Raw genomic sequence first — 25,979 nt, forward strand, 5'->3', positions numbered from 1 at the left:
ATCAGTAACATCTGGGTTTATACTTTCTCTGCCTCATACTAACCATGTGACATGGAGGGTTCATACTCTAAGCCTGGGCTTCTTTAATCCCTAATATGAGAATGACAATAACTGCTTTACAGGGTGCCTATTACATGATTATAATGTTAGCTAAGAAAATATCACTATTACTACTTTTTTATCAAGTGATAATATGTTCTTAGACTCATTTCTTAATAACTTTCTTCATGCCTCTTTAAATGATCATGAACATAGCATCTTTTAGATGAGACAGGAGGAGACAAAAGTTATTGTTTATTATTCTTTTTCATTACCTGTCTCTTAATATACTCCATAGCTCCCCACCTAAGCAGGCCTCCAGAAGCATGTATACATACTTATTGTCCTTGAAAGTGCGATATAATCTGTGTAGGTAAAGAAAAGCACAGTTATTATTAGAAACCCAGTTTTAAAACGTCTTCCAAGTTGCTTCAGAGCATCATCAATAACACTTTGGAAGATGGTCCTCATCTCCTTCCAAACATCCTCCGGCTACAGCGGGCTGCTCCCTGAACACTCTGATCTTTCTTCCTCCCGTACTTGTGCCCCTGTTGACCCCTTTACTTGGACTCCTCTCCCGCTACCCACAGACTGAATTCTTAATCTCAGTTTCACTGTAAAAGTGTTATCCGTCCCTCAAGGCCAAGCTCAGGGTCCTCCTTCCTGATAAAGCTGTTCATTAACCCACTTACTAGATACGGCCCTTCCTTCCTCCCCAGACAAAGAGACCTCTGCATAGTCTCCTTTAAGATCTGCCTTGCCTAACACTTATTCATGCCCATGTCTTATGTCCTCTAGTTGGTCTCAGGAAATAGACTCTGAGACAGAAATCTGTAAGCAGTAAGTTTAGTGGGGAATGCTCTTGGGACCAACATCCACGGGGGAGGAAGGAAGCAGACTTGGGCAGAGGGAGAGTTGGGCTATAACCTAATTTTACAAAAGCCTCAGCTTCAAGGAGCTCTGCCATCACTGGGTGCAGGATGTACCTGGAGAAACAGTATGGTCTTGGGCCATGTGGTTCTCTTCACCTTAGATCAACGGCTGGAGAGGGAATGAGCTAGGGTCCCCAGCTGGCAAGACCCCCAAAAGCTGGAGGAATGAAAGCCTCAGTGCGGATGTGGGATCTGGGCAGGGTACCATATTTCAACGTTGGATGAAAGCAGTTTCTGCGTCTTACTCAAGAGATGTCCTCATCTCCCTAGCACCACGCCCAGGCTAATGCAGACAGCAGAGCAGCCATATCACATACAGACAGCAGAAGTAATCTAGTAAGTGGTTCAGCGTGGGCTCTGGATCCAAGCTGCCTAGGCTTGAATCCCTGATTGGCTGTTTATTAGCTAAGCAACCTCAGTTTTCTCATTGTTTTTGTTCAAATGAGGACAATCATAACATTTACCTGTTTTATTATGAGGATCATAAGAGATACATATATTCATTTGATTACATGTTGATTACATATTATTGATTATATGTATTAATTTATTTTATATACAATATAAATATTATAATATAAAATAAATATAAATTATAATATAAATACAACATATTTTAAATAAATATATTATATATAATATATATAAGATTTTTTAAATTTTTGCTTAGAAAACTGCCTGGCACATGTTACTTTCTCAACAGTAAGTGCTGCCATTAATGTTTATTCTTAATATTATTATTGCCCTACTCTATGCCAGACACTTTGCAAAGAGCTGGAAATGAGAAAATGAATAAAACCTAATCCATGCCCTGAAGCTGCTCATGATAGTTTTTAATGAATTACTGATTAAAAAGGGGGGGAGGGGCACAGAGTCAGACAAAGATAATTGGATGACTCTATTGCCAGCACTGCCTGGGTTCAGACACTTTTTATCTTGAAAACAAATGGGTCTGAGAATATGGATAGGCAGAAAGACTCTCTCAAGGCATTTTGATCAAAAAGCATAGATTCTACTCATTATAGAGGCACTTTACATCACCCAGAAGTCTCTAAAGCTACACTCCAGGAGCATTAAGACAGGTAAGAAAAAAATATGCCTTAACTGGCCTACACCACTAACCCATGAATTCACAAGAGAGCCATGGCCTAGAATAATGCATTTCTCTTGCAGACTCTGGTGACAGCTAAAGAAAGAACACTGACTGTAAGGAGGTGGACCTTTTGGCATCTAGGCGCTGCTAGGACCAGCTCCTCAACAGCCTAAATATGTCCAGATGCCACTTCGTGTCGAAATTCAACAGCAGCACGTCCCCTGAGGGGTTCTGAATGAATTCTTGCTTCCCAAATTCTGCATTGGGTCTGAATTAAATAAGCAGTTCAAATTATTGCCACAATAATTTTATATTCACGCACACACACAAACACACACATACACCCCACACGCTTTCCTGAGATTTATCCAAGAATAAAAAAATCTGGACTCTTGACTTCAGATCTCAAACTTCTAACATTTTATGTATCATCGCTGTGACTGGGCTGGAGAATTCAGAGCGGGGCCTCCTCTTCCTCCTCTGTCCTCTTGCATGGAAACACTCAAAAGGAGAGCCTAAGGTGCTAAGTTCTGGGAGCGAAACGCTCGCTTACTTCACGACGAAGGGGGAGCACAGCTCTTCCAGGATCCTCTTTTCTGCGTAGACGTGCTCCTGCTGCTTTGTGTCAACTATGTGTCTTTTCTTTATACACTTCATTGCAAAAGCAACATTCTCATTTTTTACCTTAACCTAGGGAAGAAGAGAACAAGCCCTCAAAATGAACTTACTAGGAAAGATTTGCAATATCTAGGTAAAACATGTTAACTAATGAGAGTTCGAATTCTTTCACATTTAAATAGCATGTAAGCTTTTAACCACTTATCCCTCCGGGAACTGAATTTTATCCAGGTGTACACACTTCCTTTTCATTGTAATTTCCAAAAGAGTTCATGTATCTGGAACATGGCTCTAGAATGCTTGTATTGAAACAAGAAAAATACTCTAGTTAGAAGACTGAATGTTTAGAAATCTCTTCAGTTTTGAGTATGTGACATGAAAAACTTCGGCCAGAATTGCCAAAAATTGTTCTTTCTTAATAGTCACTTCTTTGAGTTTCAAAACAAAACATATTAAATCAAGATTCATATCTGCACGATCCAATATAATAGCCACTAGTCGCATAAGGTTATTTAATTTTAAATTGATTAAAATTAAAAATTCAGTTCCTCAGTTGCGTGATCCAAAAGCTCTCCAGCCACGTATAGCCAGTGGCTACCCTACTGGACACACAGATACTGAACATTTCCATCAGCACAGAAAGCTCTATTGGAGACCATGCTCTAGATGGACAAACAGGATTTTCCCTTAAAAGGAAATTTTTAAAATTTAATAAGCATTTATTCAGATAGACTTTTAAAACTCCATTAGCAGACTGTATTTGACAAGTAATGAAACTGTGCAGAAATGGTTGCACCCCACATTTTGCTCACAGTTGCCTTTACTGCTGCCTATGACTTTTAAATCAATGGTGGAATTATTGTTTCAATTATTATTATCTAACTATATAAAAAAGAAACCTCAGCATTGTTAATTCAATCCTTTTGCCAAGATTTTGATGAAAAATACAGCAGATGGATCTCTCCCTTATCTCTCCATATGGCAGAAGAAATACTACAAATACTCTTCGGCCTATTAAGAAATCGTTTCTTCCCCCCTTACCCAAGTATTGACTGGGTGTAAAGTGTACTATCCAGAGTCTCCTGGCAGCATTTCAGATCTGCTCACACCCAGGCCACCCAGCAGACGGAAGTGCCAGCATAGTTCCCAAGGTTAATGTACAGTGAATTGTTACAAATCTGCTGGGCAAAGAAGGGCTTGGTAATTGCCAAGGGTTCAGAGCCATCTCTACTCAGTAAGGTCACAGATCTCCATTCTACCGTTTCCTCAGAGCACTTGATCTGACAGCACCGCTCTGCTACTCTTTGGAAGCTGATTATAAAGCTCAGAGAGGTGGTGATGTGGAAGATGCAGCCGAAATCAGGCCATAAGTTCCCAGCTGTCCTGACCAGCACTACAGAAGGCTGCTCTTCAAACATCCCCTTGCATTCAGCTTTTTTTTTTTTTTTGATAGAAAATTTGGCAACCCAAAAATAGAATAATGAAAGCCAAATACAGACATGGCAGGGGAGTTGTTTAAGAAATGGAGCTATGATAGTAAAGATTTCATTTCTATGACACTTGCACTGGACACATTCTTCTTTGTTTTAGCATAGAGTTAATGCATCGTGAACGTATGTATACCTACATTTTGCTCTTAGGAAACACATTTTATGTTTTGTAGCCTTTGGGTATGGTTACTGGTACATTCTCCAATAACTGCCCTCAAGAAAAAAAGAAAAATCACAAAAGGGTGTGATGTAAGAGGCTTGAAATAGCAGCTATATTACTATAAGTTACTAGCACAGACTTGCTATTATACAACATAAAGAGTGAAAAGTGTACTTTCTCAATTTCTGTTCAAAGCAACGTTTAGATAGCAATGACAATGCATATATTCCTCCGACATACACTGGAATACAAAACAAAAGAAAGTCAAAAGGCTTCTCTCAGATGCTTGAAACGTAAACCCCTTACAAGCTCAACTCTTCCGAACCCACCAACGCCCAGTGTTGCGATAATCTCAAGGTTCTGGAATGGGGATGATGAGGAAAATCTGGCCACTTTCTCCTTCAGCTGAATCATCTCCAAAGAGAGTGCTTTGGACAGCTTCCAGCTAGACATGGATCTCCTGTAGGAGATAAGAGAAACTTTACATATGCTCCCTTGGGCAAGCAGGGGTCATGCCACACATAAATTCCACCCTTACAACAGTCTTATTTCTGCCAGTAATTACTGCCCATAGTTACCATAGAGCTTATCTCAACTTTTATAGGATCAGATTCAGTTACATATGGGGAGAAAAACAATAGACTACACAAGTAAAAAAACAGATATACTCACACACAATAAAAAATAGACAAAAGTCAAACTGAATCAATGAGAGGTAAAAACAGGTGAATTGTGTGGTATTTGAAATACATCTCAATAAAGCTGTTTAAAAAACAAAGAATCAGTGAGAGGAAATAAAACCAGAAAAGAGAGCCATTTCCTTTGCTGCACATACAGGAGGATTCCACACTGAGAATCTTTGCCATATTTTGCTATTTTTGTCAGATCTTGAAGATTTCTCTGGCTGAACCAGAATAACTGCTTTGTGAAACATGAAAAATACAGTTCATATTTTATGTCTAAGTATTGTTACTTGGAAATACTCAATTCTCTTTTAATTAGAGTTTACTGCTCTGGGTTACATATCCATAAATTGTTCTCACTACAAAAGGCCTTTGGCATAAGAACTGCAAGTATACTCCCTGCAAGAAAAAAAAAAAAAAAAAAAAAACTTATGCAGTCCTGATTGAATGCTCTAATTTAACTCAAAGGTCGGTCTTCTAGAACTTTTGACTCTTCAATTTTAATGGTACTATCTGGTGAATATATGCTTAAGTATTCATTCTACAAAATGTTTTAGCAAAGGATTTTCAAATAATTTTAATTTTACAAAGTATTGTTTCTATTAAACAAAAAACCATTTTCATCAGTATTACTACGTTTAGAACCCAACACACAAGACCATGGGCAATAATAGCTCCCTTATATTTTGAAATAACCCAGACTCTAGCCCTAGCTCTTTACCTGGAATCAGAATGAATGGGCTATGCTATGCCTTGGTATTCCTGTTTGATTTCCATGGGCAAGAGAGCCTTCCTTTCTGAATTAATGTCCTTTTGAACTAAGTCACCAGTCAATGTAAAGAATCCCTTTCCCAAGGTTCCCTATCAGGAAATTTCTTCCTAACATTACTACTCATCACCGAAAATAAACTATTTATTGATAAAATAATAGCCATACTATTATTATCCTGGTAGAGGATACCAGGCAAATGGTATCCTCTTTGTGGAAGAACAATTTAAAAGAACTCCCCCAAATTTTCTAATGGCAACACACTAAAAGTTACGCCACAGCAAATCACACCCTTCAGTCCTCTTCTTTATCAACTGCCAGAAGTCACATCCGGCTTAGGAAAATATTCCCCCACTTACTTCGCATGTCTTTTTTCATCATCACGGTTCAGGTTTGCCACATACCCTTCAAGGTATTTTTGGAGTTCTTCAAAAGTCCCGACTGTTTGGTTGAATGTTCTAAATGAATAAGATAAGATAAAATAAAAAGCTCAGCACTGAGAGTTACCATTGCAACTTGCCATTCTTCTTAAGCTCATAAAAGACTATTTGTATGGTTATTCACAGCTTTGCAAATTGTTTTGCAATAATTTTTGTTACATTAAAATTGCTGTCACCTGTAGAATAGTTATTGGAAGCTATAAAATTAATCCTTTGAGTTTCTGAAAGCAAAGAGGCTATCAATGAGAAGAGACACCATTTCTGTAATTTTCCCCCTTGTGGTTCAGGTTTACCAATATTGTTCTTTTTTTTTTTTTTTTTAAAGAAGACAGTGAAAAGGAAATAGGCTACATGATCTGTTTACTGAATCAACAGGTTACATGGGTTCCAGATTTTTCTAACTTTGCTTAACCAAATTAATTAAGCTATTTATTTTTAAAGTCAAGGATACAGTTTATCTCTTCTTTGTCTCTAGATAATACTACTCATTTCACATTCCTTCATAATTAAATCCAAATTGTTTACCTTAACTTAGTAGTTCCCTGTCTGAGGCTTAGCCAGCATCTTCCCCTGACCTCCCTCACCCTCACGGATCACAGGTTTGTTACGTGTCCCATCCAATCTGCCTGTCCCCGGCCCCTTGTCTCTGGGAATTCTTACATAGGGCACTGCCCATGAGAAAAAAATAATCCCCTTCCTCACCAAACAAACCTATTTTCTGGATTATCCTTCCAGTGCTTTCCGCACCCCACACTTGACAATCTACCTGGATTCGTGATTTTCAGGGTAGTTCTCTTCCCTACTACAAAACAGTATCCTTCTAGAAACCATGCTTTAATCACCTCAGTAAATCTTAAGCTCCTGGACACAAAAAAATGAAAGGAATGAAAATTTACCTCAAAACTAACAAACCAGAGTTCACCTCATTAGCGTACTGTTGGCACTTACTGCCTGCCTAGCCCTGAAGACCTCTACCCACGTTTAACTGACCACCAACCTATACTTACATTATTAAGTATATCTTATGCACTGTGCTGGGTATTTTCCATTTCCCCCTTCAGATCTACTCTGCACTCTTCTCTGCCCTGCTCTGTGGACCGTCCTTTGCTTACTGTACAGTAGTGAGAAACAAAAGAGTATTGCCATGCAATTTCAAATTCCCAATGGTTGAAATTTTCAAGTAAAAGGAAATACTTCTTGTACTTTGCTTTTTTTTTTTTTTGTCTCTTTCATTTTTTGGTTTTTATTTATTTTTTTTTAAACATCTTTATTGGAGTATAATTGCTTTACAATGTTGTGTTAGTTTCTGCTGTATAACAAAGTGAATCAGCTATACGTATACACATATCCCCATATCCCCTCCCTCTTGCGTCTCCCTCCCACCCTCCCTATCCCATTGATTTTATTTATTCTACATGTCACCATTATCTTGCTTGCTATGAAACTAATTGAAGTATTGTTGTAAACAAATTTTTTTTTTTAAATGTGACACTGGTGTCACAGTCTACAGAAATTCTCCACAAACTAAAGTTTAAACGGCTACAACATTCTAGCCGTAACATTCAAGTATGCATTTTTAAAATGATGAATTAGGAAAGAAGAAATAAAGAGCCATAGGCTTTCAGCCACTATATTTCATTGCAAGGATGGTGCCCTTTATTCAGCCAACATCTGGATCGCTTCCTGTATGCCAAGGACTATGTCAAATGCTGGCACAGCAACAGCAGAGAACAAAGTAAATGTTTCTGTCCTCATGAGGAAACAGAAGAGTAGGAAGACAGATGTTAAATAAAGCAATCAAATAAAGTGTGAACAATGATGTAAGGGTACTACGGGAGAATTATTACGGGATCTTAATCTAGCTTTATAAGTGATAGCTACGATGATCATATAATTTATCATTCAAACTGAATGTTTTCCAGAGTGAAGGGGAGTGCCAATCATAAACATGTTGGAATAATCAGAACTGTCCCAGGAAATCCAGGATGTAGATCAACCCAGTCATACCTGATATTCAGTTTCTCTTATGCGCAGAATAAATTCATGTAACTTTTAATGTCTCATTGCGTCTAACAGGACAGTACTCTCTATGTTATAAGAATCTCAACTATGCACATGTAAATTAAGCATTTTAAAATTATAAACTTCCAAATAATTTATAAACTCTATAAAAACCATTGCATCCTTTACATGGATTATGAATACATGAGATATTGTATAAATATTTGGTTATGTGATTATAATAAAGAAAAGGGGGAGGGGTTCTTCCTTTCTATCCTGTTTTTAGTCCTTGCATTTTGAAGCAATTTATAAGATTTTACCACACCGTTAATGCTATTTAGTGCATGCATATATTTTTAAGGAACTCATATACAAAACAATGCATTGCCAGGGCAATACCATATCAATATATTTTCCATTTGAGAGCTGCCACCAAAGATTACCTTCATCTGAACAAGCTTTGCACTTCCTAGCCCTATGCCTTTGTTTTTAAGGTTTACTTCACCTGGAGAGACTTCCACATTTCCTCTTTGCCTAGAAAACTCCTGTGAATTTTAAGCCCCATTTCCACACTTAAAAAATAAAGTAAAACTTTTCCCACTTCACAGTATTGTGATTGCTTCCCTTCTGAACACATGCTATGGGAACCAAATGGCATGGTGGAAAGACTGCTGAAAGGCACTGGGAGACCTGGGCAGGAGCCCCTGCTCCATCACAGATGACACTGTTGGGGCAATTCTTTAACTGATCTGAACTTACTTTTTTTATCTGTAAGGGAAAGATTAAAGTAACTCAAAGTGATACTAAGAATTATTGTCCTATGTGTGGTGATGGATGCTAACTAGACTTATTGTAGTGATCATTTTGCAATGTATACATATATTGGATCATTATGTTGTACACCTGACACTAATATAATGTTATGTGTCAATTACACCTCAATTAAAAAATAATAAAGAAAGAAGGAATTGGTAAGTTTTTAGGCATGTTATGTTATTGTGGTCATGTATTATAAATAATACTTAGCTTTTAGAGATGCTACTAAAATTCATAGATGAAATAATTTTATGTTTGGAATTTGCTTGCAAATAGTGTGTAGAAGGCAGGGAGAGGATGGCGAAGTGGTATAGATAAGGCTTTAATTGATAATTCTTGAGCTTGCATGATGGGGTCCATAATATCATCCTATTTTTTAATATGTTTGAAATTTTCCATAATAAAAAGATTTTGTAAAATATTCCAAAGTTCTTTCCAGCTCTAAATCTCTATGATTCTATGTTCAATAAATGTTGTATTCAATTAGCAATCATCTACATACTCTTGTGATACCTATTGTCATTTTACTATTTTTTGTTAATATTTCATACGAGTATGCCCTATTTCTTTTGACTATACATGGCTTTTGTCAGACAATGGCCTAGTTTCGGTATATTTGAATTTCCTTTTTTATATCTAGATAGTCAATAAATATTCAACTGATTAATGAGAGATCCAAGGAGTCAGATTCAAATTTGATGTGAAGTGAGTTAAGGACACAAAATGAAATATTCTGAAAAATAACCTCAGACATTTAGAGATTAATATTGACACACATCTTTTGCAAACTACTACAAACATTAAATTAAAACGTCTCTGGAAATACATCTAGCTAATGAACATTTTATATTTTGAGAGAGAGAGGTTTTCGACGGCTTAGAGCATTTTAGCAAATAAATTATGAAATTGTTCACTACATTGTATGGGGAAAAATCCATGAGAGTACTAATAAGCTTATTTCTCCGTAAGATGCAGAATTTAAACCAGTCTATTGCTGATATTTATGTACAAACCCTGCACACAAAATATTTAGCCTGCCAGCATCTGCCACTGCCACAGACAGATTCAGATCAGAAGGCCCAGTTCCTTCCCATGAATTTTAATAGAATGTACTCGCAGCTGAGGATTGGCCAGCGTTTCCAAGTGGTGATGAAAGGGAAGACAGATGGGCCCTTGTAGTAACAGAAGGCCAAGTCTTCAAAGGTGGCAGTAGCCTGCATTCTCCGACAACATCAGTATACTCACTCACGATCCATAACCAGGCATGCAACATCATTTTCTTCAGCAATAATGTTAGCTGATCTGACATCTTCACTGCAGACAAAAACAGGAAAGTCAATTTTCTAGTGAGAAATTAAATATCCATTTTTATTAGGGAAATCTGCTACTGGTATGAAACACCGTCACTTAAACCTTCCAAAGATTATGCTTTTTTTTAAAAATCATAATGTATACTCTACCCCTTCCCAAAAAAAGGATTTGAAATGTGTCCTAATAAAGGGCATGCACACAAGGAATCCAGAGGAGAAGAAGCTAAATGCACTGGAATGTAAAGGAATCAGTGAGTGCAACTGTGTATGGAATTTCATTCTGCGCTCTGTGTCAGCCCGAATAAGATAGCCTTACTCTGATCAAACAGGAATTGCTAATCAATAAGCAGCCAAAATTGAAATGAACTGATCAAGGAAATTTATAAGAAAAACATTGAAGTAATTAACTTCTAACAAACCAGTCAGGAATAAAACCTTAAGAAAGTGTTTTTAGTGTCATATCACCCAGTGAATTAAAGAAATAGTAAAATCTTTCATTTCATAGTCTAAGACGTACATTTTCCACTAAAATCTCTGAAATCAGAGCATGCCTTACAATTGACGATGAGTCATAGTGTAATTAATAGCACTGTCTTTCTTTCTCAGGGGTACATAATGTAATAGTGCATCTTACAATAATCCCCTTAGATACAATGAATTACGGCATATGATCTAATGATGGTAAATTTAATTACCTAATGAATACCAACGGGTCAAACACCAGGTAAAGTATTTCTTTAGAGACCTTTATTTATGTTAGTTGTCTCCCTCTATTAGTTACAAACTAAAGACCCTGAAAAAAAGGTACATCCATATGGTACTCAGTGCTCTGAGATTTATTTAAGGTAACTTGGAGCAGCAATCATATTAAGACTGCTCTAAGCAACTTCATCGAAAACAGCATCACAAGAAGTATAGTTCTTTCATCTTCCTTTAGCGATGGGACAGGGAAAACCCTGGCAGCCCATCTCTCATTCCAGAGAGGTTCCCCCATCCACATAGCTGGCATCCAGAAACCTTCTGACATAACCTACAGTCCCTCCCGAGTTTACAGGATCCTTGCTAGAAGACACTGGTGAAACATTTCAGCTTGATATGCTTTTGAGTTGGGAGCTGGGTAGTTTACACTCAACTTGTATGTGTGTAGATATCTATATGATATGATCTTGGATATGGGTAAGCTATTTGCTTTGTTAGTTCAAAAAAAAAAAGAGGTATGGCATCCCTTTCACTTGTCAGTGTCATGATTTTGACTAGGAATATTCTCTGCAAACAGTGCACAAGTATTAGATGTTTACAAATACACATCTGTTTCTTTCATAATAACTGTGTAAGTGCCATGGATTTATTTTTGCACATAAAATGATGAAAGAACTCCTGGGACTATTTAATGGAAATACATGGAAAATACACAGAATATAAGGAACATTGAGTCACAGTCAGTGGCCCTAAAAAGTGATAGCATAAAAATGCACAAAAATGTAAAAATATTTGTATCCAACTCTCCTCCTCATTGATTTTAGCTTTACATTTTAAATGCTTTGGGGAGTTGTGTCTTTATCAAATATAAATTCCCATGTTTCTCATGGGAAAACACTGTAATTGGCTGGTTGCAACAGGGAGCACAAATTATTTCAGATCCAGCATAACCAGACAGCATATTTCCTTTCCAGAGCTATTTTGAGTCTATAGTGCATTTATAAATAATTTCTCTGCACTTTCAAACTTTAATAGTTTTGCTTGAAGGTATGAGAAAAATAATGTGTTAATGTTAAGAACAAATACATTAAAGTCTTGAATAATGGTATTACATGATTGCATTACATGAACAAATTCATATTCTGTCACAAATAAGCAAACAAAAGAGGACAATTTCCCTGTTATTGAAACAAGTTCATTACCAGCTAGAAAATGGGAAATAAAAATTCAACTTGTCTTTAAATTCAATTTTTAAATTGTTTACAAAATAGCTATAACTTAACTTACTAGGATTAAGTAGTTTTTTAAGTATTTCTTTAAAAAATAAGAGCTTTATGATTTTTAAAGAATCAAATTTGTCTTCAGGTAATATATGAACACTTTTTCTTTGCTCTGTACTTAAAATGTAATCCTGACATGTAAATCAGCAGAACTAGGGCTTCACAGACAAAAATTAAAAAGGAAGAAAAATGAGCAGACACACTACTCATTTTTATAAGCATAAATATGAAATAAAAAGCATTTAGTAATAACATAAATTTTAAGTGCTTTCTTAATTAATTTCAAGTATTCCTTTAAAAACATATGTAACTCCAAAAAAGAGTGTGTTGCTCAAAATTCTAACTTGAATTTTTATAAAGTTATTTATATTTAAGAAAATTTTTTTTCAGACTTGAGGTTGTTTTCTGAGTTCCAGGAAGCAATTTGATTAATCTTTACAAATGTTTCTTCCATAACTTAGATCAACAGTAAATAAACTCATATCTCAAAAGGCCTAAGGTTCAGGTAGAAATGTCAAATACACTATTTTGAGTTGTTTCTAAAGCTTGCAAAATGAGCCAATAAAAATTCTTAAGAAAATACTACCTTTGACATAATGATTTAAAAACACAAATAATACGTAAAGTCATTATTTGATCATTTCTTAAAGGGTAAAACAGGACAATATTTCAAACCTTGAGAATATAAAAACTCACTCTTATGGGAAAATTAAAAATTTCATGTCTTTAATTTCTTTCTCTTTTAAACTAAAAATTCTAAGAGAACACCAATTTTATTTTCACCAACAGACTTAAGACTTTCTAAATTATTTCCTGTGCAAAATTAGTATACTTATTTCCTGCTTAACAATGAATTTTTTAAGAATTCAGTTTAAAAATTTTGTTTATTTCCTGGATAATGGCTGCCATTAATTTGGTAGCTCAGTTTGACAACTCTCAACGGGTAGGTGCACATGCAAAACAACCAAAGAATTATTTAAGTATGGAATATAAATTCATGGATTCACCTGATAAGAGCTTTTTCTCCAAAATATTCTCCTTTCTGCAGAGTTTTTATCAGTTGTGGTTGATCATGGCCCTCAGTACTCTGGGTGACTTTTACCTAAATGATGTCAAATAATTTAAGAAAAGAGAGAGAGAGAAGAAAATAAGGAAAATCTGAACACATACCCATTCAACCAGACCCTCCTGTTCTGTATAAACTTGACTCAACAAGGAAAAATTAAAGCCTTTGCTTTAATTTTGCAGTAGTTATGACAATCTAACTATAGTCACCTCATTTGGATGGACTAGAAAATCCTGTGATTTAACACAATCCACCTTTTATAAGAGGAAGCTTCTCCATCCAAACCTCACCACTCAAAGTTATAATTTTTTACGTGAATCCAGTTATTCCTTCCTAAGTATGCTCAAAGCAAATAATAATGGTCCTGTAGGAACTTTATTTTTTCAAAAAGCCAAATGGAGTTGACAAATCAATCAAGAATAAGACTCAGTATCAAGAGTTCTAAATCTCATGTCCATGACTGACTGGTTGATTCCTGTGTACCCTCTAAAACTGAAGGCAAAATGTGGATATGGAGGAGGGTCCACAACTTTTATGAGAGTCCCAATGCGATCCACAGCCCAGGAAGGTTCAAGAACCCCCAGAGCAGAGCCAAACAAAAACTTCAATATTCCTTTTTGTGGCTAGAATTATTCCAGTTCAACATGGTAAGAAGGACTGCATCATTCTGATTAGAAATTCTGGTTAGCGCTTATGGAAATCACAATAAATTTAAAAATTTTTAAATGATAAATGCAATTTGTTTATTAACCAGAATTCTTTCAAAGCATGAGGTCCAGGTTGAGGAGAAATGCTAAAAAGTGGTCTGAGTGCTGAAGAGTTTCTGAAACTATTATGTTAAAAACATTTTTTCCATCATTGGGGGCCCAGTTCAAAGTTCAACCACAAACCAGTTTACAAAGGGCAGTGTCTGATTCTCTGATGATAAACTCTTCCATGGAAGAAAGAGCATTTGTAAAAATCTGACAGTTTATAGACACAGGTGCTCAAGATTTTATCTTTCCATCAATATTCCACAAATGCTTTTTGTCTCTGAGGAACACTGTAAAGTGTCAAGCTGGGAATAACCAGCAACATGTTATCCACTCAACATCTAGGTAAAAAAAAAGATCTATTGTCTATATTAGCATAAAATTTTCATCAGCATCTAAGTCAACTTGAGCAATAGTGTACAAATTGAAGTTCTGAGCCATATTGTTCTACAGCTTGATGCCTGATCATTCTGTCCTCAATTGTCTAGTTCATTCTCTTCCACCTGTTGTTTGTCCTATCAGTGGGATGGGGAAATGTTCCAGCCCTTGATCTTAGACCCTTGGGCTGAGAATCACACACTCATTGGATTATTAGAAATAGTCCAGTCATTTTATACACAATGAAACGACATCCAAAGAAAGCCAAGTGACCTGACTAAGGTCACTAAGAAATTACTAAATCAGCTGGAACCCATGACAAGTCTCCTGTGGGCCCAAAGCCAGTGCTCAGACCGCCCCCCGCCACTTCCCCAGGACTCTTCTGAGCAGAAGTTCCTTTAACTGGTCACTGCAGACAGAGGGCTTAGGCTGCAATGAAGAACACTGCTGCGTTTATGGCCAACAGATTTGATACGATTCTTTGATTTACTTTAAGTAAGCTTTAACTAATAGTTACCTTTCCTTCTGCTAAAATGAAAAAGGTACTTCCTTCCTCGCCCTCTCTAATGATGTAATCTCCTTTGTCATAGTATTCCTATGGGGATGAGAGAAAAAGAAAAAGTTAGATGCAGCGGAGATGTTCGGATGACACAAATGAAATAGAACTCCTGGTGTCTTAGAAATGAGCATTCCACACCTGTTTCTGTTATTTTTTGCTTATTGTAATTGTAATCTTCTTAAACATTGTAGTCTTAAACCATGAAAAAGTAAGGAGACTTTTGCTTGTTTATCTGCATTTATGTTTATCTTTCATGGCAAAAAATAATTCACCTGGAATAATGAATTTCAAGCATGGACACTGAAGACACAAAGAGAAACGAGAGCAAGGCAATTATCACCGATCCACAGGTGGGCTTCACCCAAATAATCTAAATATAAACTCTTCAGTGATCTGCAACAGTCTGAAACTGGCGCTAGAGTTTAGAAAAAGGACAAACATTATCTAATAAATTGAAAATATCATCCTCAATGGATATGAGGAATATCAGCCTCAATTCCTAATTTCTTTCAGAGCAATGGTTGGGAAAATTCTACATACACAGTAAGGAGCTCTTTCATATGGATTCTTTCCAAAGATTTATCATCATGAAAGGTTGACATCAGAATTTTTACATGTAAATTCTGTTTTTCAACAAAGTTTAACCTCATGGAATCCTAAACTGTCACTTATTTCTTCGTTTCCCACATATAGGTGTGTGTAATCAGAGAATTCTTGGCAGGGAAAAGTAATTCATCCATCTGTCAAACCAAAAAGCAATTCAGTCTCTTAGAAAATAAAAGATGGATTAAACTTTCCATCCCTACTTTGCTTTAATTTGATATTGCCACAAAGTCATAGAACTAAAATGGATCTCTTAATTATTTATACAAACAAAAATGGGCTTGTTTAATTTTCGTAAAAGGCATAAAGAACAACACAATAGCTCTCTCTTATTTTTACTTTAGACTTGAAAATAAAATCCAAACAAAACTACTTTTGTGTCTGCTGTAGTTCAGTATCTTTTTTGGTCATTTACTCTTAAAACATATTTACATTTATGGAATAAACATTACTCTTAATACTAATAAACTTACCTTTTATTTGCATAGCACTATGTACATTTTACAAGGCATTCAACATCTCATGGAAGGAAGCAGAATATCTCAGGGGAAAAAGCACTTTGAAGCCATAGAAATCTAGAGTCAAATCTCAGTTCTGCTTTGAATTTCACTTTCATCAATCCAGAAAATTCAAATAAGAACATTTACACTCAAAGATTGAGAGAAGATAAGCACATTAGTTTTCTATTGCTGCTGTAACAAATAACCACACACACTTAGTGGCTTGAAACTACCCCCATTTATTATCTGAGTTTCTGTGGGTCAGAGAGTCCAGGCACGGCGTGGTTCACCTGAATTTCTGTTCAGGGTCTCTCAAGGCTGAAGTCAAGGTGTCAGTAGGGCTGTGTTCCTTTCTGGAGGCTCCAGGGAAAAATTGCTTTCAAGTGTAATCAGGTTGTTGGCAGAATTCAGTTCCTTGCGGTTGTAGGATAAGGTCCCATTTCCCTGATGGCTGTGAGCTGGGGGCTGCCCCCTTAGCTCCCAGAGACTTCTCTCCTGTCCTCGCACGGAGCCCCCGATATTTCAGAACCAGTAAGGGCACATGGAATTCTTCATACACTTGGAATCTCTCTGACTTCCACTTCTGCTGCATCTCTCTGATTCCAGCCAGAGAAAATTCTCTGCTTTTAAGGGCCCGTGTAATAATACTTGACCCACCTAGATAGTCCAAGATAATCTCCCTTATTTTAAGGTCCCAAACCTTAATTACATCTGCAGAGATCCTTTTGCCATGTAACATAACGCATTTATGCATTCCAGGGTTTAGGATGTGGACACTTTGGAGGGGGTCCATTTTTGCCTATCAACCCAAGTCAATTAAAGACAATTAATTTTTGATGCATTAAAAGCACCTGAAATGTAGTAAATACTCAATTAATGACTGCCATGTTAAGGGGGAGGATGAGAATGGTTTGCTTAGATGTTACTTAAATCTTCTGGACCTCGGTTTCCTATTCTGTAAAATTAAGATGGTATGACCTACCACACCTAACGATGTGTGAGGACTAGGTGGGATAGTCACCTGGTGACTGCTAATTCCTGTGAAAGAGTCTGTGAGCTGGTCATCAATGTCTTCCACAGGTAAAGTGCATTCCCCAGCCTCCCTGCTGTTAGCTGTGGCCACGTGGTTAACTTCTAGCTAAAAGAGTCTGAGCAGAAGCCATGTATGCCACTTCCATGCCAGGCCCATGAACCATTCCAGACACGTGCCTTCATACTTGTGCCCCTGTAACGGCATGTCCCAGAGAAATCTTGGGAGAGGGACCATGTGGAAGATGGCAGAGTAGCCATCAGCTTGGGTTCCTGAAGGATTCTGCATAGCCACCTAGGACCATCCTCCTTGGACTGTTATGTGAGCAAGAAACATGCTTCTGTTCTACTTGGAAAATAATATTTTGAGTTTTTACATCACAAGCTGCTTACTCCAACTCTCTATTTTTTCTCATTATCACTCTATCACAAACCTTCACTCGATTCAAGTGCGATTTTACCATTGAGATGACTGTGACCCGCAAAGGTTAAGTGGGTGACCATGACACCGCAGTCCAGGAGTCTTCATGATATAGTTAATGTTCAATTCTCTTTACTAGAACTGCTAGGGTCACGGTAGACGTTCCAGTTTCAGGCGAGGCGGTCTGCCCCTCAGGCTCTCCTGTTCCTATCTCAATCTCAGTCCCCATTACCCATACGAAGCAGAAGGAATCTGGAGAATTCTTGAACTGCTTATAGGCTGTTCTTCAGTTATTATACAGCCTCTGGTCTGTGCAGATGTGCAGCTTTAATTTCTGTCGGTCGGATAAGCCAAAAGACAGAAGCTGGAAAGGGAACACTGAGAAAGAGCTTTGTTGTTCCTTAAGGGGCAAGCTTCCTAGTGGTATTTTTCCCAGGGATGAGTCTTTGTCACCCAAAACCATGGGAGGAAGATAAATAATACCTCCCAGTGTGTTGACGGTAACTTCATAGATCAGAAAAGGCTGTGGATGTAGATCAGACCAAAAATATATAGTGGTAAGTACTGGCTACGATGCCAGACTAGCCAGTGTTTGTCAACTGGGGAGTGCAGCCAGTCTAGCCAGGGTGGTCACCAAGACCAAAAAGAGAACTGCAAACAGTGTGGTTTATTGTCCTGTGGTTACATTGCAAAGGGGTCCCTTAGAGGACTAAGAAGCCATAGACCCTACCCTGTGAAGCGATGGTTTTCAAGCAGTTTTTACCCTGACCTACAGTAAGAAATATATTTTACATATACACCCACATACACACATGTGAGCGTGCACACACATATTTGTATAAAACTGAAACATATCTAAACAATACTTATGATTACTACTCTGATATTTTTTTAAAGTGTTCCTCTAAATTGATTTCATGACCTACTAATGAGTTGTGTCCCACAGTCTGAAAAAGAAGATATCTAGAAACACTGAGAGTAGGTACTTAGTATATGGCAAAAAGGAAAGTTAGGAAATCAATTCCAGGGCAGACTGAGAGACAGAGGTTAAAAGTAAACCATACACTGGAAAAAAAAGAAGAAGAAAACCATACATCAGCAACTGCTAAAGATGGAAAGAGTTTTTCATGTAAAGAAAATGCTCATTCTATGAAGCTAACAAAATGATAGATAGAGCCTGAGTGCCTGTAAATAGAATATATGAAACCAGAATTAAAATCTAAGGTGATGGAGGACGAAGACAAAGAAGCAAGCCTATGATTTCCTTAGTTTCTTTAGTGTGCGGCTAGAAATCTTCATCACAAAGAAGAATTGATGAAACACAGTCAGATGTATGATCACACACACACACACACACACACACACACACACAAACCCTGCATCATGTGACCATGTCCCTAAGTTGATTGTTTAAAAAACTGTATACATTTATTGGGGTTTGTTACCAGCTATTTTTGTTTGTCCAAGTACAGTAGTTAAAACACCTTAGAAAATTTAAAGCAAACACACCTGGATCAGGTGGACCCTATCAACCATTCCAGCATAATTTAGTATCTGATTGCTTATTTCTAAGGAACCGGAGCCTAAAAAATGAAAATCAACAGAAATTCCTCCATTTGGGTGAGCCAACTGTACAGAATTTTGTAACTGAAACACTGAGACAGCCCGTAGAGATGTGAGCCAGCACCCTCTTATTTTATAGACGAGATGATGCCCACCACAATTAACTGACAGCTGCGAGGGACAGAGGCTTGACCATAAACCCTAATCTCCAGACTTTGGACTAGCTAACTTCCTAGGACACCTAGCTGCCCCCCCTTTAATGAACAGGTCCATAAACTGGCAAAATCCACAATTATCTCAACTTTTTTATGGTTCTAGATGTAACCATTAAAATGAGAAAAACCCTCTGGCTTATGCAAGAGTTAGCAGGAACTATAAGAAAGGAAGACTAGACTTTCAAAAAATGATGAAAAATGGAAAACTTGTGACTAAAGGAGGCAGACTATGGAAAACCCTAAATATATGTATTCAATTCATAACTTTAAACTTGAAGAATCGTATTGTTAAAATGTTAAAATGTGGATTTCCGGGTCCCTACCCCAGAGTTTCTGATTCAGTAAGTGTGAGGTAGTATCTGGGAATCTGCCTTTCAAGCAGCATCACTGGTGATCTGATTAAGGACAAGGACATTTCACATTCCCCACCCTAGCCCCACTCCCACTAGAGCTCCAGTTTCATGAAAGATGCCATGTCAGAGTGGCAGTGCAGAGGGTCACTGGGTCAAATACCAAATCTTTGTAACAAAGAGTTCGGTAACTTTTCTATCCACCACACAGTCAAATCCCAGGCTTCCCGGATCTCTCACTGAGAGTAGAAACAGAAATTCTTCCCACTCTTGTCTTCCGTACTACACAACTGCCAGGTACAGAAGTCACATTGTCATTTTCATTATCATTAATAGTCACACTGCATTTGGAATCTGTGTTATGCTTTAGGGTGTTCATTGGTTAACTCTTAAAGTGCACCAGTGAATATGTTGCTACTTTTCCCACCCTCTTTTTCCCATTAAACCACGAGAAGAGGTTTAAAGGCAATGTCTGCCTCCAGAACTGAACACTTTGGGTGATTTATGCTAAAGCAAGAAATGCTGTTGGAACACTGCACATTCGGGCCATGTGGTCTAGGACTTCAACAAACAAGTCTTAACAAACACATCAGACCACCTGCTTGGTGATGGGAAATTCTGATACTCCCTCCCCGCCCCCTGCACAAAAACTTAAAACCACCCCAAATCAACTCCTAAATAGCATGCCAGATTCAGCCTGTTTTTCTCGAAGATTATGGAGCCAGTTTGTGGGACAGCTGGCCCTGGAGCTCAGCAGGTGCTCTGTCATAACTCCAATGCATTAGTGATTGGCTGTGGTCAGGACCCGGTTGATGGGTCATTAGTCCAAGCTATGCTGGTAAATTATGTGCTTTTCTTAGGCGCTAAATAGATCCCATTACTCCCTTGTTAATCACTTTCGAATTTGTGAATTTTCACACATTACAGAGACACATTTGTTTGCCAGGTATGAATAAAGAGCCCTTTATAAACCACGCTGCTGTCTGCAAATGCTAATATATAATAAAGCCTTCTAGGGTGTTTTAAAAGATGAGACTTTCAAATTCGAATTGTGTGTTAATTAATACTAGGTTGGAGCCCCCATCTATATATTCTGTAGCTATTGCCTGTGGCTACTATAAATATGTCTAATTTACCATTTATTTTTAATGATACTAAATTTTAATATTTTCTGTCAGCATGGAATTCCCCCCTGGTGAGTCTACTCTATTAGTGTTATATTAAAAACAGATTTCCTCGGTTAACAAAAAAATATAGGGCCTCTCCAGCTTTAAAAAAAACACTCAGAAATTAGGATGAATTATTAATTTGTAACATCTGTGATTGGGTTATGTTACACTGAGAAAATCCCAAGAGATGCAGGGCAAGCAGTCCTCTTGAAAATGACTTCATATCTGAACGCTCTGGAGACACAAGGCCAGGCACTGTGTCATCATGGCCTGTCCTTGATAAACCGCTGGATGGGTTCCATGAATTGTAAATGGAAACATTCCTGGTGTCACTTACACTTAAGGATAAAATGGTTGGTGCTCCCTTCTCAACAGGTATTAGTTTACATTGTATATTGAGATTGACAGAGGCATGAATCTGTCAACAATCAGTCTTGCAGGGTATTTTTTGTCTCCCACTGAGAAGAGCTTTATAAAATCTTAAAGTCTACATCTGACTCCTTTACTATTCCTTACCTCCTTTAAGTTCCCGAAAAGCAATTTGGTTTCAATGAAACTGACCCACACACACCAAAAAAAAATTAGACAGAGGTTATTTACTTTGAATATTAATCTCTGAAGAGGTTTTCGTATAATGCATATTATTAGAATCCAAGGTACATGTCATAAAAGCATTATTCACAAAATGACTTGACTAGTCTCGGACAAGAACCAACCATCTGCGTGATGCCTAATATGAATTTTTGAACACGTTCCAATACGCCATTTTCCCCTAGATGTTAAAATAGGTAAAGTGCTTCTTAAGTACAGGGTTTTTTTTGTTTTGTTTTGTTTTTTAATGTCTTTTCATAGCCTAGAGTGTTCAAGTATGGAGTGTTTCATAGCTTGATTCAGAAGCCTGTTCACGAAAGTCCCAATATACCCTTTCTCTACTCCATTACCTAATTATGCATCACTGACTCCTTCATACTACGAAAACTCTGTAAGGGATTGTGATGTTAATTGCAGAAAATCAAATGCCTCTTGAGTGAGGCAGATTAGTTTTATAAAATATACTAAAAAGATTAAAATATGTAAATCAAATGTCACTTTACACATGCAAATCCAATTTTCTTTTATATATTTCAGAAGAGTGCCCGAACCCCACCCCAGCCCCTTAATTCAGTGTGAGTTTTCACAATAGAAAAAGGCTCCTGGTCTCTGTGGACTGGTGATCACCATCTTTTCCTTTTTAATCATTTACAGTGCTAATAATGACTAGATTATATAATCTTTTAATGAAATATAGTTTTTACTTTAAAATTTCTTACCACTTCCAAGCAGTCAATGATCTTGGTTAATTTATCTTCAGGTAAATTCTTCAGCAAGGATACGCTGCAAAATTAAAAAGAAACCTTTATTTAATTATCATCCTGAATTAAACTATAAATATACACATCTACATAGATTTATGCATGTATTTAAAAAATATAATGCACTTTAATTTTTCCAAAGTAAACCTCCAAATATATCACACATAAATAACTGAATTTCAGATACAATGAAATTATATAATCACATATAACAGCAGACATTTATCACAGGTAAATAAATAAAAATAGTAAGACCCCATGAAAGGAAAAAAATCTAATTTTGTTTCTTTGGAGAAAAAAAAATTACATTTGTTGTTGGCTTTCGAAGTGAATCACATCCAGAAATGTGTTCCACATCTCAATATCTCTTTTATTAGCATGGATGAGGACCTCTGCTTCCAGAGGAGAATCAGATTTTCATCTAAATCCTTGTAATTAAGTAAAGACTGAATCCAGGAGGGAATGTAGGAATTAGCATGGAAATGATCTTGATTATTAGTCATATTGTACTGTCTTTTAAAATTAATGATAGCCAGAGGCATGTAATAGGAACATTTTTACAGATAATAATAATATACAGAGAATGATAGAATACTGAAATTGTTTGAAACAAATCAAAAAATTCCACTCAGTATGATTAACCCATCAGTATGATTAAATTGTTCTTTTAGAGAAATTTCTACTTTACCCATTTTCACTCAGGACTGTTGAAATAATTTCTATAAGATAGATACTTCTTTCTTACCATCTAAAATTTGACACCCCTAAGGAAAAAATGATGCTCTTCCATAAATACATGATTGGATCTGAGTTTTGAAAAGAGAGCTCTAGACTCATTCTTGAACACATGCACCAGGAGTTGGGTCTAAGAATGTCTGCATCTGAATCATTTGTAATTGCAAAACACTGGAACATGCCCAATGGGAGAGCAGATAAATGAACTGTGGTCGAGTCAGATAACAGAACTCTACAACAGGAGAAATGACTGCACTAACCAAGTAGATGAACCTTAAAAAATGTATTGAGTGAAAAAACTGACTTGCAAAAATAACACCAATTTTGTAAAGTTCAAAAATAGGCTAAACCAAGCTACAGGCAAAATAATAAAGAATAGCAAGGTTACGATTACCAAACTTCAGAATACAGACTACTCCAAGGAGAGGAGGTACCCCAAGGAAGGCTAGAAAATGACATAGGGGAGCAAATGAGAATGCCAACAACATTGCTAACTGTCTACTTAGGCTGGGCCGTAGCTTAATGGGGCTCACTTTGTTATTATGTTATTGTAACTTACATATGTACTATGTATCATTTGATACATGTCAGATACTTCATGATAAAAAGATGTAAATGGAAAAGAGCTTACTGTATATTATGAAACAAAGAGAAATGTATTTCTCTAATATGTCTCCTTATGGATGAAAAGGTAAAAGGGTTAACCAGAACTTTTTTCTATATAGTGGCACATAGAAGAAAAGGGAATACTTTTTATTCCTTTGGTTTAATTGACTAACACATGCCCGTCATGAAAGTTCTACTTCGGGTCCAAACTGGGCACTGTAGCGTTAGTGAAAATTCTCTCCTGTAAGCCTATCACCTTTGGGGATTGGTGAGGAAATTGATATGAGAAAAAATCTTTTGTCTGTCTCCCCTCTATGAAGGCAGAGATCAGGTTTATCTTGTTCATCACTGAATCCACAATGTTTACGCCTGGCAATAAGTATTCATTGAACGAATGCATGAATAACAAAAGGAAGAAAAGGAGGGAAGGAACCTGTACAAGTAAATTCTCTGAGCTCCCTCCACTAAGGCAGAATACACTAGACTCCAAGGGAAAACCTAGTGGCTCAGGTTTTATCTCAGACGTGATGCAACCCATGGGCACCGGTTTATTTATGCATCCTTTTTTGGCCCTTGCATAAGTGCAGTTTATTAGCTTTAAATACTGACCTGCATTGCTCAGTTGCTGGATTTTTGAGATTACCTATACTCAGGTAGACCCCACAACATGATGGCTAAGGCACTGATTGTCATATAGGTAAGGCACCTTCTTGTCATTACTGCAGCTCTCTTCCAGGAGGCATTATTGTTTCCGGGAAAGTAAATCAGCAAGAGTCCATATGAAAAACCTCAGTGCCTGCAATGTTCTACTGATTAACAATGCCTTCATTCAGTATTCACTGAGTCCTCACTATATGCTAGGCACGGCACAGCCCTAAAATCATTGACTTTGCAGGCTAGTTATGCAAGATAAAGTCACTATACTTAAAAAGAACTTAGAATTTATTTTTGGAAACCACAGGATATTTTATTGTTATTACCACTTATCAAAGGTTACATTTCATTACAGCATGTATTGCAGTTTCAGAGACTGTCAAATCTCCCACAAAAGACACAGAAATAGTTTAAATAAGGAACTTATACTTTCCAAAAAAAATGTTTTTAATGTGTAGCTGACCTTTTCAGTTACATAGGTACTTGTTTCTCTGTAATTTGATGCTTCCAAGTTGTTGGGGGTTCAGAACAGTTGACAAAATGTGTATGTTCCAAGGATCCATGTCATGATAGCAAGCATAATAACATTTTTGGCAAGTTAATTTGCTGCAAATAATAGTAATTTGGAAGATGGTGTGGCTATGCCAATGAGAAAAAATGTCTCAGGTAAAGCAAGTAAGGATAGTAAAATAATTTATTTTAATATTATTCTAAGCAAAGCATTATTATCTTTTGTTATCTACTTCCAAATTATAGGACATCTTTCAAAGTCAACTGAGCCACCCAAGTGAATATTTTAGGATTTTATGCACATTATTCTATACTATGTGTAATGACTCCATCAACACAAGGGCAAAATTAGCAAAAGAAATAAATCAGTGAACAAGGCTAATGGGAATGAAACATAATTCTTCATATATATAGTGGCATTTACTGCAAGAGAATACTTTTGTTCCTTTGGCTTAATCATATGGAAAATGTTTAAGTAAGAAAGACTGTAGTAAAATAATTACTCTGATAAAACCAACATATCCACAATATGGCTACACCACCTTCAGCTCTTTCTGCCACCAACGTGTTATTCTTACCTTCTGAGGAAGTTTCTGTACTGTTCATCTCTAGCTTGAGCTGTCCTTCTCATTATATTCTGGAACACCTCTCGATCTAGTGCCCATGTTTTAACATTGGTAATAGCTTTAGAAAAATCAAGAAAATAATAAAATATCGTTTAGCGCTTAGATTAAGAAAACATTCCAACATGTTAATCAATAAATTTTTCATGTACTCTCATAAAATGATATTTCTTGGACAATGCATTATTTAAGCATGCAAATGGAAGGAAGTAGTGATGTAAAGAGTAGGTAATTTTATAAAATCATTTTTGGCTTTGAAATAAATGATGATTTGAAAGTGAGCAGCAAAAGATTTCCATTCTAATTATGTTTTGCTTAGGATGATATTAAAATTAGTTTGCAATCCCTAATTACACACTACATCATCAGGAGGTATTTTAGATTTGTGCTGTGATACAAAAGAAAGCCAGCCAGCCTGTAGCTAATCCAGAGACTGAAGAATTCACAAGCAGATAATTGAAAGTTAAAGATCTCTGCGTGTGAGTCTGTTTTTATGTCTTTTTATGTTGTTTAGACACTGTTGCTAACGGGAGCCAATATATTTTAAGAATCTCTATGGTTACT

At 36.8% G+C, this 25,979-nt stretch overlaps 1 protein-coding gene across 1 annotated transcript in view; it reads right to left on the reverse strand.

Annotated features, from left to right (window-relative positions):
• The window catches only part of PRKG2 (protein kinase cGMP-dependent 2), a 103,009-nt gene that overhangs the window by 39,272 nt on the left and 37,758 nt on the right, over positions 1–25,979 (reverse strand). Inside the window, exons 5-13 of the mRNA XM_061191524.1 lie at positions 25,371–25,476; positions 22,246–22,309; positions 15,044–15,121; positions 13,338–13,432; positions 10,287–10,355; positions 6,144–6,242; positions 4,639–4,792; positions 2,618–2,754; positions 315–404 (exon numbers count right to left, since the gene is read on the reverse strand). Coding sequence (XP_061047507.1) covers positions 315–404; positions 2,618–2,754; positions 4,639–4,792; positions 6,144–6,242; positions 10,287–10,355; positions 13,338–13,432; positions 15,044–15,121; positions 22,246–22,309; positions 25,371–25,476 — 892 coding nt within the window. The remainder of the gene's footprint in view (positions 1–314; positions 405–2,617; positions 2,755–4,638; positions 4,793–6,143; positions 6,243–10,286; positions 10,356–13,337; positions 13,433–15,043; positions 15,122–22,245; positions 22,310–25,370; positions 25,477–25,979) is intronic.

The sequence above is a fragment of the Eubalaena glacialis genome, chromosome 5 (assembly GCF_028564815.1).
Source record: "Eubalaena glacialis isolate mEubGla1 chromosome 5, mEubGla1.1.hap2.+ XY, whole genome shotgun sequence".
Lineage (NCBI taxonomy): Eukaryota > Metazoa > Chordata > Mammalia > Artiodactyla > Balaenidae > Eubalaena > Eubalaena glacialis.